At 49.8% G+C, this 14,374-nt stretch overlaps 2 protein-coding genes across 3 annotated transcripts in view; one reads left to right on the forward strand and one right to left on the reverse strand.

Moving 5' to 3' along the window:
- sdsl (serine dehydratase-like) overlaps positions 1–14,149 on the reverse strand; it is a 78,553-nt gene extending 64,404 nt beyond the window's left edge. Inside the window, exons 1-2 of one of the 2 annotated variants that reach the window (XM_069933179.1) lie at positions 14,045–14,149; positions 3,377–3,466 (exon numbers count right to left, since the gene is read on the reverse strand). The gene's annotated coding sequence lies outside the window, so the exon portion shown is untranslated. The remainder of the gene's footprint in view (positions 1–3,376; positions 3,467–14,044) is intronic. The other variant, XM_069933171.1, reaches the window with a different exon arrangement.
- Positions 13,299–14,374, forward strand: part of LOC138761289 (calcineurin B homologous protein 3-like) — a 28,725-nt gene continuing 27,649 nt past the window's right edge. Inside the window, exon 1 of the mRNA XM_069933181.1 lies at positions 13,299–13,464. Coding sequence (XP_069789282.1) covers positions 13,401–13,464 — 64 coding nt within the window. The 5' untranslated portion in view covers positions 13,299–13,400. The remainder of the gene's footprint in view (positions 13,465–14,374) is intronic.

Below are 14,374 nucleotides of genomic sequence, written 5' to 3' on the forward strand. Positions count from 1 at the left end.
CATGCCTGCCCTCCGGCAGTCCCGCAGAAGGAGGAAGTCGCCAGTGCGGCTGAAACTCTAGGAATTTTTTTTCTCTTTCTCTCTCTCTTCCCCTCTCGTTGTGTAAAAGGGTGGGGGGTTCTGTTTAAAAAGAGGGGGTGAATGTAATAGAATGGATTGTATATGCTGATTGGCTCAGGCTGGCCCGCCCCCTAATGATACTCTTACCTGGACTCCTCCCCTGGGACCCAGGCCATAAAGGTCGGGCCTCCTTTCCCTTCCATGCACTTCCCTAGTTTGGATCCGGGCCAGCTCGCCTTTTGTGCAATAAAGCCTATCGTTCCCCTCAAGTCTTTGTCATAGCAATTATTGGGGCAACTGATAGTGCCCAACAGTATTGCAATAGAGAGCCACACTCCCATTGGTCAGGGAACCAGATGTGTGTGTAAGAGTCCCTGTTTGTAATGCATAAGTGGATTGACAATAGGTTTACCTTTGTCGGAGTCCAACTGAAATCCAAGGTGAATATCAATATCGTTGCTTAAGTGAAATAATAATCAAGCACCATTTAACTTTCTCCCCGTTTGTCTCCCGTTAATTAAAGTTATGTGTCCAGAATTGTCTCTCTCTGAATCCATTGAACCTGATACTCTTCCCAACACAACGGCCCCTCAACTCTTCCTCCACTACGTCAGTGACTACTTTGGTGCTGCTTCATGTACCCATGATGAGCTCATTGACTTCATCCACTTTGCTGACAACTTCCAGCCTGTCCTCAAATTCACTTGGTCCATTTCTGGCAACACTGTCCCTTTCCCCGATCTCTCTCGGGAGACAAAATATTAACAGACATCTTATACAAACCCACCAACTCCCACAGCTACTTCGACTACATGTCTTCCCATCCTGTCCCCTGTAAGGATTCCATTCCTTTCTCTCAATTCCTCCCACTCTGTCATATCTGCAGCCAGGATGATGACTTCCATACCAGATCATCAGAGATGTCTTCCTTCTTCAAACAACGTGGCTTTCCCTCTACCACCATCAACTTGGCACTCACCCGCATATCCTCCATTACCCACACATCTGCCCTGGCCCCCTCTGCCCCGACATGCAACAAGGGCAGGATTCCCCTTGTCCTCACCTACCACCCCACCAGCCTCCTCATCCAACACATCTTACTATGTGATCCAACCACTAGATACATATTCCTCTCTCCTCCCCTCTCTGCCTTCTGCTGGACCGCTCCCTCCATGAATCTCTTGTCCACTCCTCCCTCCCCACCAATTGACTGTCCCCTTGGAACCTACCCCTGTGACCGCAGGAGATGCTCCACTTGCGCCCACACCTCCTCCCTCACCACCATTTGGGGTCCATACAGTCCTTCAAAGTGAAGCCACATTTCACTTTTATATCTGCAGGGGCCATCTACTGCACGCGACGCTCTACATTGGAGAGACTGGATGCAGACTGGGACATCACTTTGTTGAGCACCTTGGCTCTGTTTGCTGCAATAGCATGGATATCCCATCCCATTCCCTTGCTGACAGGTCCCATGCACTATCAGACTGAGACCACTGTGGTGATATGAATATGTAACTGGCGATGGATAGCTGGCCAGTTCCCCATTGGTGACTCGTCTCCTGGTAACTCCTCCCCTTGTAACCCTGGACCTTGCAAACCTCCCTCTCCTCAGTCGTGCACTTGCAATCGGGCCTGCTACAAGTCTAAATTTTAATAAAGCCTATCGTTCCTCACTCTATGGCTTTGGAGTCATTGATAGAGCCTATCAATTTAAGATAGAGCCTATCAACCATCTGCATATTAGAGGAACAACACCTTATCTTCTGACTGGGCACCCTCCAACAAGATGGCAATATCAACTTCTCTGACTTTCGTTAAAACTCCCCTGCCCCTCACTTCTTCCCCTGTCATCTTCCTTCAGCTCTGTCTCTCTCCCTTTTCCCTGTCTCCTTTTCAACAAACATAATAAATTTTCACCTCGTCCCTTATCATATCCAATTACCATCTTTTGGTTGGTCTGGATTCCTCCCCCAGCCACCATTGTCTGAATTCTGAGACTTCCTGCTTCTTATTCCTTGAAGAAAGGCCCAAGCCCGAAACTTTAGCAATATATCATGTTTTTTTTTTGGGACGCTGAAAAGACCGGCTGAATTCCTCCAGCATTTCTGCATTTTTAACCACAATCACACTGTCTGCAGACTTTCGTGTTTCACACAGCATTCAACGGCTGCCCACACCCAAACTCTCATTGCTTTTTAGTTCATTTAATGTGCTGTGGACCAAATTCATCCATTTATTCAATTGAACTTTCTTTGTATGTCTTCCTAAATCAAATTGATGTTGGCTTATGGTCAACAGATACGACTGTCAACTTCTTTTGGTTTTAAACCTGCAAATTAATGTTCTGTTATTGGGCTCTCTACTGTGTTTACTGGTATGTTACAGTTTGCACTGGGAATCTTCAGAACTGTTTCATCCTCCAATATTTAGGGCATGGTTTATGGTTTTTAGACTGCAGGCCTGTAACGGCACAATCAAGGAATTTTGCTGCTGCTCGGGCAGTCTAAAAAGGAATGTGCACAGGAATTTTGAGTCAATTCCTGCACCGCGATTTATCCTGCAGGGGACCCCTACAACCTTTTGGAGGAAGCCTGCAGTGTAAATCATACCAGAAAAATTTGTTCACTCGATTGCACGTCCAACCACTGGGAGTGTTCCACTCAGATACTTGCAGTCTAAAAAGGCGCCCAGTATGAACGACCACACGGGCAGTAATTACGTTCATCTTTTCAGCAATTTTCTCCGTCATTGTAGTCTAAAAAAACATAAATATCGAGGGATATAGGCTTACTGCAGGGAGTGGTTCTGAAGTAAAGTCATTTTGAATGGTGAAACAAAGTAGAATGTGATGAAAACACTCTGCAGATCAGGCAGCAATTAACCACAACATCCCTTTTCTGCACACGTCTTTGGCTGGCTTTGTTTTTTTCCCCTTTTTGGAGTCTCTTTGAGCATACTGACTCTCTGTCATTAGTTTACCCAAAGTACTATCTGCAGTCCCTTTCCTTCGGCTCACTCTTCTGCATTCTCACTGAAGGACTGGCCCATGGGAACCAGGTAACGGAACAGGGATTTGAAAGAGTGCTGAGGAAAAGAAGGGCGGCCGGAGGGCTTCAGAAGCAGAAAGCTTCCCGGTGGAATGGGAGGTTTTGGTTCTGGAGCTCATATTGCCACTGGATTGAGCAGGAGTCTGTGTGGCTGCAGAGGCTGCAGGAGGGCTGGAGGTGAATCCACAGACACTCAGCAGGCCCTTTCATGCCAGGCTTCAGCCTGGAGGCCAGCTACAAGCGCGGAGGGAAAACCTAAAATGTACCTTTCATGGAGCAGCCTTTGCATTCATGTTAAGCGGCACCTCGTAGTGTTCTCTGGAACCGATGGCTTCCTCCAAAAGGTTGTAGGGGTCCTGCAGGATAAATTGCGGTGCAGGAATTGACTCAAAATTCCTGCACATTCCTTTTTAGACTGCCTGTGCTGTAGCACCACCCGTCATAAATACACAGCAGAGCAATGGCTGTCTTCCCTACCCATAATCCCTAAACAGCTCCAGCTGCATGGGGATTATGGGTAGGGAAGATGGTCATTGCTGTGCCATGTTTTAAGCTGCCTGATGGCTCCCACCGGCCATCCCTTCCTTGAGGGTGTCATGGAGGGAAAGGGGTGAGTGGTATCATCAGCCTGCCCCTAACTAGCTGCTGGCAGCGGCTGTACATTCATGTGGGACGGCAGAGCACAGGACTCCACCGATTATCCTTCCCCAAGAGGAATTGCAGTCGGCGCATTCAAGGAGTTAAGTCTCCCAATGTAAGGGCGGAGAACCTCCCCCTCTACGGTTGGGCTTTTTTGGCCGAGAGCTTCTGAAGGGACTCTCTTATGCTTCTCTTTCATTCGTTAGGGGAACCCTGCAATGCTAATGGAGACTTTGTTAGCCCTATGTAAAGTAAATTTTGTCTATATTACATGACAATAAAAGGAATCTTAAATCTATTGATGACTATGCTTAAGGGGAAGTTTGAATATGAGGATGAGAATTTTAGATTAAACATGTTACTAGATTGAAAGCCAAATTAAATCAGTGATGATAGGTTAACAAAACATGGTGCTCTCTGGGACATGGGCAGCAGAGCTTTGATTGAACTTGAGTTCTGCTAATTGGATGCTGGCCAGGAATGTGTGGCAGTAATCAAGCCAGAGTCTTTTTTTTTGGGGGGGTGGGGGAAGGTGTTACAAAAACATGGAAGTAAGTTTCAACAGAGGCTCAGATAAGGTAAGATAAGGAAACATAAGACATTGTGACACTAGGGATTGAAATACTGTAGATTGGAAGGCAATGTTGACAGACTGGTGGGAAAAGTGGATAGTGGAAGATATTTAATGTTGAGAAATACAGGATAACATTTTGGTAGGAAGAAGCAGTAACAACCTGTGGTGATACGTCCACCTGTCTACTGCAGGGGGTGATCTCTGTACCTGCAAGAAGACCACCTAAGGCTGACTCCACCTGGATGGCAGTCAATCAGCCAACCTGAATAGACCCCCTAAGTGGCTGATTCCACCTGGCCGGCTGTCTATCAGCCAACCTGAATAAACCCCCTAGGGGGCTGACTCCACCTGGCCGGCTGTCAGTCAGCTGACCTGAATATAGACCTGAACTGTCCCCTCCTAAGCCAGTCACACGGGAGCCACCAAGGCATGAACTGGTGCTCAGACTTTTACTGGAATAAAGCCTGTTGTACAGTCTTTGAGTTTTGTGCTTGCTCGCTGCTACCTCAGCGCACCACAATTTATGTGCACCACTCAACTAAAGGGTACAAATCTAAAAGAGGTGAAAGAAAAGAGATCTGACAGTGTTTGTGCAAATGCTATTGAAAATACAGAGCAGATTGAGAGAGGTTAAAAGCATTAATTGGGATTTTAAACTGATGCAAGGAAATTATGGTGAAGCTGTATGAAACCCTGCTTCATTCACCATTGGAGTTTTGTGCCTAGTTCTACGCACCACACTTTAATAAGGATAGCAAAACAATGGAGAGATTTCCAAACAAAAGCGATATGATGCTGAGAGATGGTGATGATGGGGCTGTTGTGCTTGGAACTTGTTTGTGAGGAGCTCTGATAGAAGTTCTTGAAATCATGGGTACGGGCAAAGCACCCAGAAACTGCCCCCAAAAGCAGAGGGATTTTTAAAAAAAATAGGGGCAATAAACTGAAGGCAATTTTCAAAAGAAACAGAAGTCCCCAATGAGTGGTTGGAGTCTGGAGGATGAATGGTTGAGGCAATTTTTTTTCTTGTAGCATTCAGATGGGAGCAGGATAATTATCTGAAAGGTGGGGGAGAAGGTAGAGTCATGGGGGGCTGGATACAAATGCTTCTTCGGGCTTAATAGTCACCTTTCGATTTACTTGATATGGAACCAGAACTCAGTTCAGGGTAAAAACAGAAAAAAATGTCGAAATTGGCAGATTTACATTCATTAATGTTGAAAAGTAGAGTCCCATCCAGTGGCGGATTAACCATTCGGTTGAGTAGGCTTGAAGCCGAGGGGGCCCGGAGGGTAAGGGGACCCAAGACCCGAGGGCTTCAGCCCCTACTCGGTTAAGGGGAGGCACTTGCCGCGTGGTCTCTACATACTGCGTCTACGCAGGAGAGGCTGGTGGTGGCGTGGGCGTGGCCAGTCAGCGTCAGGCTGTTGCCGGGTTTCTGGGAGCCAACGACATCGCGGTGAAGATTTACGGAGCCTGTGTGTGCAATAATTGTGAATGGCTGAGCCTCCACCTTCCCGCCAAACTTCTCGATTTTTAACATAAAATTGGTCGGACTCTTACCGAATTGGATGTTAAAAATCTAATAGTTTGGTGGGAAGGTGGTGGAATCGAGGATGATTGGGTGGGAGGGGGCATATTGAAAAGCAGCTCGCCCGCCCCAGACAGAGCCCAGAGGCTGACATTGAAGCAATTAGTGGCTCTCTGGTGGGCACTGCTGTGAATGACTGGGTGCTTTCAAATTGCAGAATCTGGGTGGCTGTCAGTCTCCACACCCCCCCACCCCTACCAGTTGTCAGTAATCCCCCACCCCTGTCAAACTCCATCCCACCCTCACCAGTTGTCAGTAATCCCCCATCCTTTTCAGTCTCCATCCCTGTCAGTCTCCACCCCTACTGGTTGTCAGTAATACCCCACTCCTGTCAGTCTCCACCCACCCCTACCAGTTGTCAGTCTCCACCCCCACCAGTTGTCAGTAATCCCCCACCCTTTTCAGTCTCCATCCCTGTCAGTCTCCACCCCCACTGGTTATCAGTAATCCCCCACCCCTGTCAGTCTCCACCCCCACCAGTTATCAGTAATTCCCCCACCCATCTCAGTCTCCACCCCCTCCACCCCCACCGGTTGTCAGTAATCCCCCACCCCTCTCAGTCTCCACACCCCCCCCCACCACCGGTTGTCAGTAATCCCCCACCCCTGTCATACTCCATCCCACCCTCACTGGTTGTCAGTAATCCCCCCACCCCTGTCGGTCTCCACCCCACCCCCACCAGTTGTCAGTAATCCCCCACCCCTCTCAGTCTCCAACCCCCCCACCACCGGTTGTCAGTAATCCCACACCCCTGTCATACTCCATCCCACCCTCACCGGTTGTCAGTCTCCATCCCCCACCCCCACGGGTTGTCAATAATCCCTCATTCCTGTCAGTCTCCCCCACCCCCACCCCCACCGGTTGTCAGTAATCCCCCACCCCTTTCAGTCTCCACCCCTGTCAGTCTCCACTCCCACCAGTTGTCAGTAATCCCCCAACCCTGTCAGTCTCCACCCACCCCCACCGGTTGTCAGTCTCCACCCCCACCAGTTGTCAGTAATCCCCCCACCCCCCTCAGTCTCCACCCCCTCACCCCCACCAGTTGTCAGTAATCCCCCACCCCTGTCAGTAACCCCACCCCCACCGGTTGTCAGAAATCCTCCACCCCTCTCAGTCTCCACCCCTGTCAGTCTCCACCCCCACTGGTTGTCAGTAATCCCCCAACCCTCTCAGTCTCCACCCCCCCACCCCCACCAGTTGTCAGTAATCCCCCACCCCTGTCAGTCTCCAACACCCCACCCCCACTGGTTGCCAGTAATCCCCCACCCCTGTCAGTAACCCCCACCCCCACCAGTTGTCAGTAATCCCCCACCCCTCTCAGTCTCCACCCCCCCCACTCCCACCAGTTGTCAGTAATCCCCCACCCCTGTCAGTCTCCAACACCCCACCCCCACCGGTTGCCAGAAATCCCCCACCCCTCTCAGTCTCCACCCCTGTCAGTCTCCACCCCCCCCACCCCCACCGGTTGTCAGTAATCTCCCACCCCTGTCAGTCTCCACCCCCACCAGTTGTCAGTAATCCCCCACCCTTGTCAGTCACCACCCTCCCCCATGATATGCTGTAGCCACAAACGGTGGGGGGGGGGTGTGGTGGTTGCTGCCATGATGTGCCGCTCAGGTTCGCGGTGATGGCCCAATGCGGGAGCGCAGAAGAAATGGTCGTCTTCCTTAACCATAATACCCAGTGCTGCTGGAACCACTCTGCCAGTGCCAGTGCATTTCCAGTGGTGTGGGGGGGGGGGGTATGGGTAAGGAAGACGGCCATTTTTCCCACACTGAGCAGTCACCATGGAACTGGGGGGCATTTGCAGCAGCAGCACATCGCGGCCTATCTACTCTCACCCCCCACCCCCCCCCGATCACTGCCCTCCTCTCTCCCCAATTACAGCAGCGACCTCTCTCATGGCAGTGATCTCTCCCACGGATCACAGACCCCCTACTGTCCACCCGATCATGGCAGTAACCTCTCTCTCTCTCTCTCTCTCTCTCTCTCTCTCTCTCACTCTCTCTCTCTCACTCTCTCTCTCTCTCTCTCTCTCTCTCTCACTCTCTCTCTCTCTCACTCTCTCTCTCTCTCACGCTCTCTCTCTCTCACTCTCTCTCTCTCTCACTCTCTCTCTCTCTCTCTCTCACTCTCTCACTCACTCTCTCACTCTCTCTCTCACTCTCTCTCTCTCTCTCTCACTCTCTCTCTCTCTCTCTCTCTCACGCTCTCTCTCTCTCACTCTCTCTCTCTCTCTCACTCTCTCTCTCACTCTCTCTCTCTCTCTCTCACTCTCTCACTCTCTCTCTCACTCTCTCTCTCACTCTCTCTCTCACTCTCTCTCTCTCTCTCTCTCTCTCACTCTCTCTCTCTCTCACTCTCTCTCTCTCTCACTCTCTCTCTCTCTCTCACTCTCTCTCTCACTCTCTCTCTCACTCTCTCACTCTCTCTCACTCTCTCTCTCTCACTCTCTCTCTCTCTCTCTCACTCTCTCTCTCTCACTCTCTCTCTCTCTCTCTCTCTCTCTCTCTCTCTCTCTCTCTCTCTCTCTCTCCCCCTCCCCCCCACAATTGCACCCCTCCACTCTCCACCTGATCACGGCAGTGACTTTTCTACCCCCAGCTCCTCCCGATCGTGGCAGCGTCACTTCAGCCAGGGCTTTCCCTGTTACGACACCAAAGTAACTGGGCCGGGCATTTCCCTTTTCAAACCGCCAGACCAGGACGCCCGGGGAAGTTTGTCTGGGCTCCCTGATCACCTCTGAGGTAGGTTAGAGACTCGGTTGGATTTTAATTGGGTTGACCCAGTTGGGTCAATTGCCCGGTTAACCCAATTTTACACAGTAGTTTGAAAGGGCCTACTGAGAGGCCACTTTACTGAGGTCCCAGTAGGGGTGTTTAGACTGCAGGCATGTAAGGGCACAATCAAGGAATTTTGCCACTACTCGGGCAGTCTAAAAGGAATATGCAGGAATTTTAAGTCAGTAACCTGCACCGCGATTTATCCTGCAGAACCCCTACAATATCTTGGAGGAAGCCTGCAGTGTAAATCGTACCGGAAAAATTCATCGACGATCATCCACTCTACTGCACGTCCAACCCCCGGGACTGTTGCACTCTGCAATCTAACAAGGCACCCAGTTTGAATGATCACACGGGCAGTAATTGTGTTCATTTTTTTTCCAGTTATTTTCACGACATTGCTGTGGTGCACTGTTAGACAGAATCAGACACACACAAGGTAAAGACTGAACAACAGGCTTTAATCCACAAAAACCTCCACAGGGCCAAGCTGGCTATAGCTGCAGCAACTCAGTGTGTGGCCTCGGGAGGCCGGCGCGGGCTTATAGCCCAGAGGGTAATTGACACCCGACCGGGTGGGACTTGATCCATTCAGGCCGACTGATTAGCAGCCGGCCAGGTGTTGTCCTGTCCCCTTACACTCCTGCAGGTACAGAGGTTGCCCCTGCAGTAGGCTGGTGGTGTACCACCACAATTGCTGTCTAAAAAAAAACCATTAGAGACTTCACCTCTCAGTTATCACCCAGTGACCCGGCCCAGCGGCACCGCACCCACAACAAGAGTGCCACTGATGACTGAATGTACTGGTGGCCTCAACTCAGACTCCGAGTGCTCTGAACGAGCTGATTTAAAAATACAATCCCTACCAGCACCCACTCCCCAATCCTCCCACCATCAAACGATTGAATTTTCAACGTCCAGTTCGGTCAAAGAGACATTAAAAATTGAATCGTTTGGTGGTTGGGAAGGTGGAGGATTTGGTGTTCCATGACGAGCACTACGTGACCCGGGGTGGCAGCTGAGGCACCAAGCTACCAGTGCCACTTCTGGGATAGGTTACATAGGTAGTTCGGTACCTGCTGCCGGCCTGGGTCGTGTGTCATGCTTGTTGGGACTTGAGGGGGCCCCGGGATCCTAAACTCTTCCTTGTTATAGCTGATGCCTCCCGCTCCAACAACAAGCCACCCACTTTCCCATAAACCAAGTGAACACCTCAACACCATCTAAATATTCTGGGCAGCAAAGAAACAGCATGATGTGACTGAGTTGTGATGGACAATAATATGCAATAAAAGTTCTGTTATAATTGATTCATATAACTTGTCCACACGATATTTGATTATGCATGTTATATTATATATTAGTACTAAGTACAACATTATACATATTAGTGCAGTCATACTTCTCCTTTAGTCATTCAATCAAGCCTTGCAGCTCACCGTCGCGGAAGCTGCGGTCACCAAATCAGCAGCAGGATCTTGGGCTCTGCAGGCCCCAATGCTACCTGTCAATCAATGCTCACGCCATGCGTTTGGAAAAAAAGCGTGTGCAAGTCTGAACCGGAGGTCTGCATGCAGCGCCAGCGTTGCTCACGGAAAAGTCGGGGACAACCTACCAGACTGCCAGCCACGGGAGCGGAGCAAGTGATCACTTTGATTATTTTATTCATGTTGTTTAGATTATGAACAGCAGAACAGTTTCTGAAATTGTATTGTACCCAGAGTTTGCAAATTGCAATGGTCGCTGAATGGTTGAAAGGCGGGGATATTTCAAGTCAAATTGTGTGTGGCCTAGTTATTGTACAACGTCCACTGACCACTGCTGGTGACCCTATGCTTTTGCTGCCCTAGTGGTTCTATCTATAGTTCTATCATGGCCTTTCTGTGCTGTAGTGTTCATTCTATTGTTTAATGGTTCTATCATGCCTGTTTTATGTGCTGAGTAGTGTTATGGTTTAATGGAATAAAAGTTTTTATAATTGATCATTACAACTTCATGATATTTTATTATGCACGTTAATGTTATGTACTAAGTACAATGTTATATATTATAGTGTAGTCGTACTGAGTACAACGTTACAAATAAGTGTCGTCGTACTGAGTGCAACGTTACATATAAGTGTCGTACTGAGTGCAACGTTACATATAAGTGTCGTCGTACTGAGTACAATGTTATATATAATCGTGTAGTTGTACTTCTCTAGTGGCTCAATCAATGCTCATGCTGTGCATTTGCAAAACGCGCGCGCTCAAGTCTGAGCCTAAGGTCTGCAGCATCTGCCTCCTGCTGCAGAGCTCAGCTCATCATTCATGCATTTACAAACTACTACCAGCGAAAAGGCACACCACTACCGCCCCAACCCTCTGCTCCTCATGCACCCCTCTCCACATTGGGCTATTGCTACCCAGGGCATTGACAGTGTAGGGAGTGTGGATAAGAGAACTATGTTGGAAAGTGCTCCACTGTTGGCTTCTGGACGAGCTGGTGGTGGCAGGATCTTTCTCCATGTCAGATGTATTTAGATCACTCACATATCTCCTTAAGTAATCCCGTACTAACCACAGAGCATCTATCCTATGGCATAGGAAATACTCTTGAAATAAGATGGAAGACCATAGAGTGCAGAACGTGGTCTTCAGACAGCATGAATATGGCGGGCCGAAGGGTTTTCCCCAAGCCACGGTTTGTATTGAGGATCATCTGCACTTCCCACCGGCAGCTGGAGGGGGGGGGGGGCATGCTGTCCGGGCTCAGTGGATCGTGGGGAGCGGCCGACGAGCCGTGGATCAAGTGATGGACAGGCATAGAGGGGGAACACAGGCAGTCCAGCTGCCTGGGAAAAGCTGGAGGGGCCTCAAGGCTCGGGCAGCATTCACGGAGAACAATGGCATCAACGAGAGAGTGGGGGAGAGTGGGGAGTGTGCATTTAGAATTAATTCACCCATTCTCTCCAAAATGAACAGCAAAATTGCAATATTAACCCAAAAGTGTGGTAAAGCATAGAACATCCTTAAAGATTGAAATTGACATAACCCAAATATGATATTGACTAAAATCCTCTTAATTGATTGGCTTATTCCACCAAATCTGATCCACATCCGCACAAAATCATCTGATGAGAATGGGTATAGGCTTCAATTTAGATCGCTGAATCTTCCACTTAAAACACACAAACGTTGAACCTATAACCGATTAGAAATCATCTCCCCTCCTATTTTCTTCCAAAATTAAATTTACTACCATAATGCACATTTGTCCTAAGGTTTACGGAGTCTGGAAAAATTCCACTTAACCGGCCCACAAGTTATGGGCATGCGCAACTCCATGTGACTGTGAGAAAAGCCCCTTTCACACTTGCAAGTGGTCTCAGGAATGAACAGCCCTTTAAAGTGTTGAGTGTGAAAGGAAAATTGTCTCAATGCCGGCGTCAGATGACGTGGTCTCACGCTGGGGATTGACGGTCTCGACCCCAGTACAATCCCCGGCGTCTGTGTTTCAATCAGGCAAGTGTCGAATGGGATTGATATGAGCCAAGTTTTTGCATGAGTCCAGGGACGTGAAGGAAGATTAAAATGAAGGTATAAACTTTGCTGTGGGAAAGTTGCAGTGGGGGGGGGGGGGGGGGGAAAGAAATAAATAGCAATAGCGGACAATTTTTAAGCAGCGTGGGAAAGTTGGGAGCGCTACAGTGCACAATTTATAAAACTGAGGAAAAAAGTGATGGCGGACCTAACTTCCCAAAATGCCGTGCGGCAGAGAAAGGGCTGTAGGCAGGGCTGCATGCACAGTCAGTCATGGAGGGGTTTCTGAAAGGGCAGGTCTGCCATCGCTTTTCCCCCACGGTATTTATAAATTGCACGAGATAGCGCTACGCCGTTTAAATTTTACATTATAATGCTACCAACTTTCCCACACTGGTTAAAAATTGTCCAGTATTGCTATTTATTGTTAGCACTTTTCCTACCATCCCTTATATAGATCGGCACGACAATGGGCTAAAGAGCTCATACTGGGGTGTACATAAAGTATGAAATGTTTTATAATTAAGCATGATTAATTTTGTTCAAATACAAGATCATAATACATTGATCAGGATTTAGGGCAGGTCCACCATCGCTAGATGTGTCATTACATCATTGGTAGAAGGTAGAACAGCCCTAACCCTGGCGATGGCTCCTTGCAAGTGTGAAAGCGTTCAGTGTCCCAGTCAGGAGTGGTCAAGCGTAAAAAGCCAACCCCCCCCCCCCCCCTCCCAATTCCTATCCTGGGACAGTGAACGGCCAATTTAGTGGAATACAAGTGTGAAAGGGGCGAGAGAGGGTAGGAAGGAGGTGAGTTGGGGCATGGCCCGCGAATGCCCCACCCATGATGCCAACCATGGGGGGGGGGGTCTTTCTAAAGATCAGCCTCGGGGCCCGGTGGTAGTTAATTCGCCACTGGTCCCATCACCTCTTTCTCCAGACACGACTTGTTTTGAAGGACGTGGTCTTTTAAGTGCTGGGCAGCGGGGGTAATAGCACTGAGCAGTATGACCCAGAGGAATCCTCGACAGGAGTTTGCCGCCACTGGTGCGATTTGATTCCGCATCATGAACCTACTGGGAGCGTCAGGCGAGAGGGGAGGGGGAGCCTTACGCTAGGTTATTTCCTTCTCTCGCCCTCTTCAGTCTCCCAGGCCGTGAACCTGGTGGTCCCCGGGGATAAATGATGGGCTCCTCGCCTTCACTGCCGGCCAGGAAAATCCGCAATCTTTCCGACTCAACCGGCTGTGAGTATGGGCGCGGGTCCACTCTCCAGCGTGACCGTGGTGGAGTTTTAACAGGCTTCCAAAGCTGCAGGGATCGCGGACAACTTTCCCACCTCCCATGGAGGCAGTGATCGGGGGGGGTGAACTCTTTATATTCGTCCTGTTTAGACGTGCATTGTGTTTTCTTCCTCCCACTGCCAGAGGCGCCTTGGTCCATGCAAGGGGTTCGTTCCCTGCGGCTTCCCCCACTCGCGACCCAGTCTCCTCTTGACCCCACGGAGCGAACGGGATCTCAAGCTGAATCTCAGTGCCGTGGAAGCTACTCTCTAGGTCCATTAAAAAAAAATCTGCAGCGACCTACCATCGAACCTGGTCTCCAAGGTTCGCTCACTGTTTAAACTTAAGTTAACCCCCTCCCCCCGCGACGACTTCTGTCCGGAACACCAACGTCTCCTGCAAAATGCTATGCTGGAGGCATGCAAACGGAAAACTGGAACTGCTCCGTCAACCAGAAACCGTCCCCGCAGAGGTGAACAAGGTCAACGTTTTAAAGTCCCGACGCCCGTCTCCGAACCCTCCCCTGTGTATCCCCTCGGCTTACCGCACAATAAACTTTCCTCTGTGTGTCCCCTCGGCCTTCCTCAAGAAAGGACAGAAGGAGAGGAGGGAGCTCCGGAAGATGCGCACCTGACTATCGGACGCAGAAACTTGCCCGACCCGAACAACCGGTCCTTCAGCAGTCTAGCAGGCTGCTCCATCGTGATCCCGGACCTTTTTCCGGGGGGGGGGGGGTGGTGTCGTCTCTTCCCTGTGCCCCGGGGTGTTCACGCACCTCGCTTCCCTGAAGGTCCTCACCTGGGTGTCCAACCGCATCAAGGTGGTGGAGCAGGACTCCTGGCCATGAACCTCAGCCGCATCCTACTGGGGGATC

The sequence above is a fragment of the Narcine bancroftii genome, chromosome 4, assembly GCF_036971445.1.
Source record: "Narcine bancroftii isolate sNarBan1 chromosome 4, sNarBan1.hap1, whole genome shotgun sequence".
In the NCBI taxonomy this organism is placed as follows: domain Eukaryota; kingdom Metazoa; phylum Chordata; class Chondrichthyes; order Torpediniformes; family Narcinidae; genus Narcine; species Narcine bancroftii.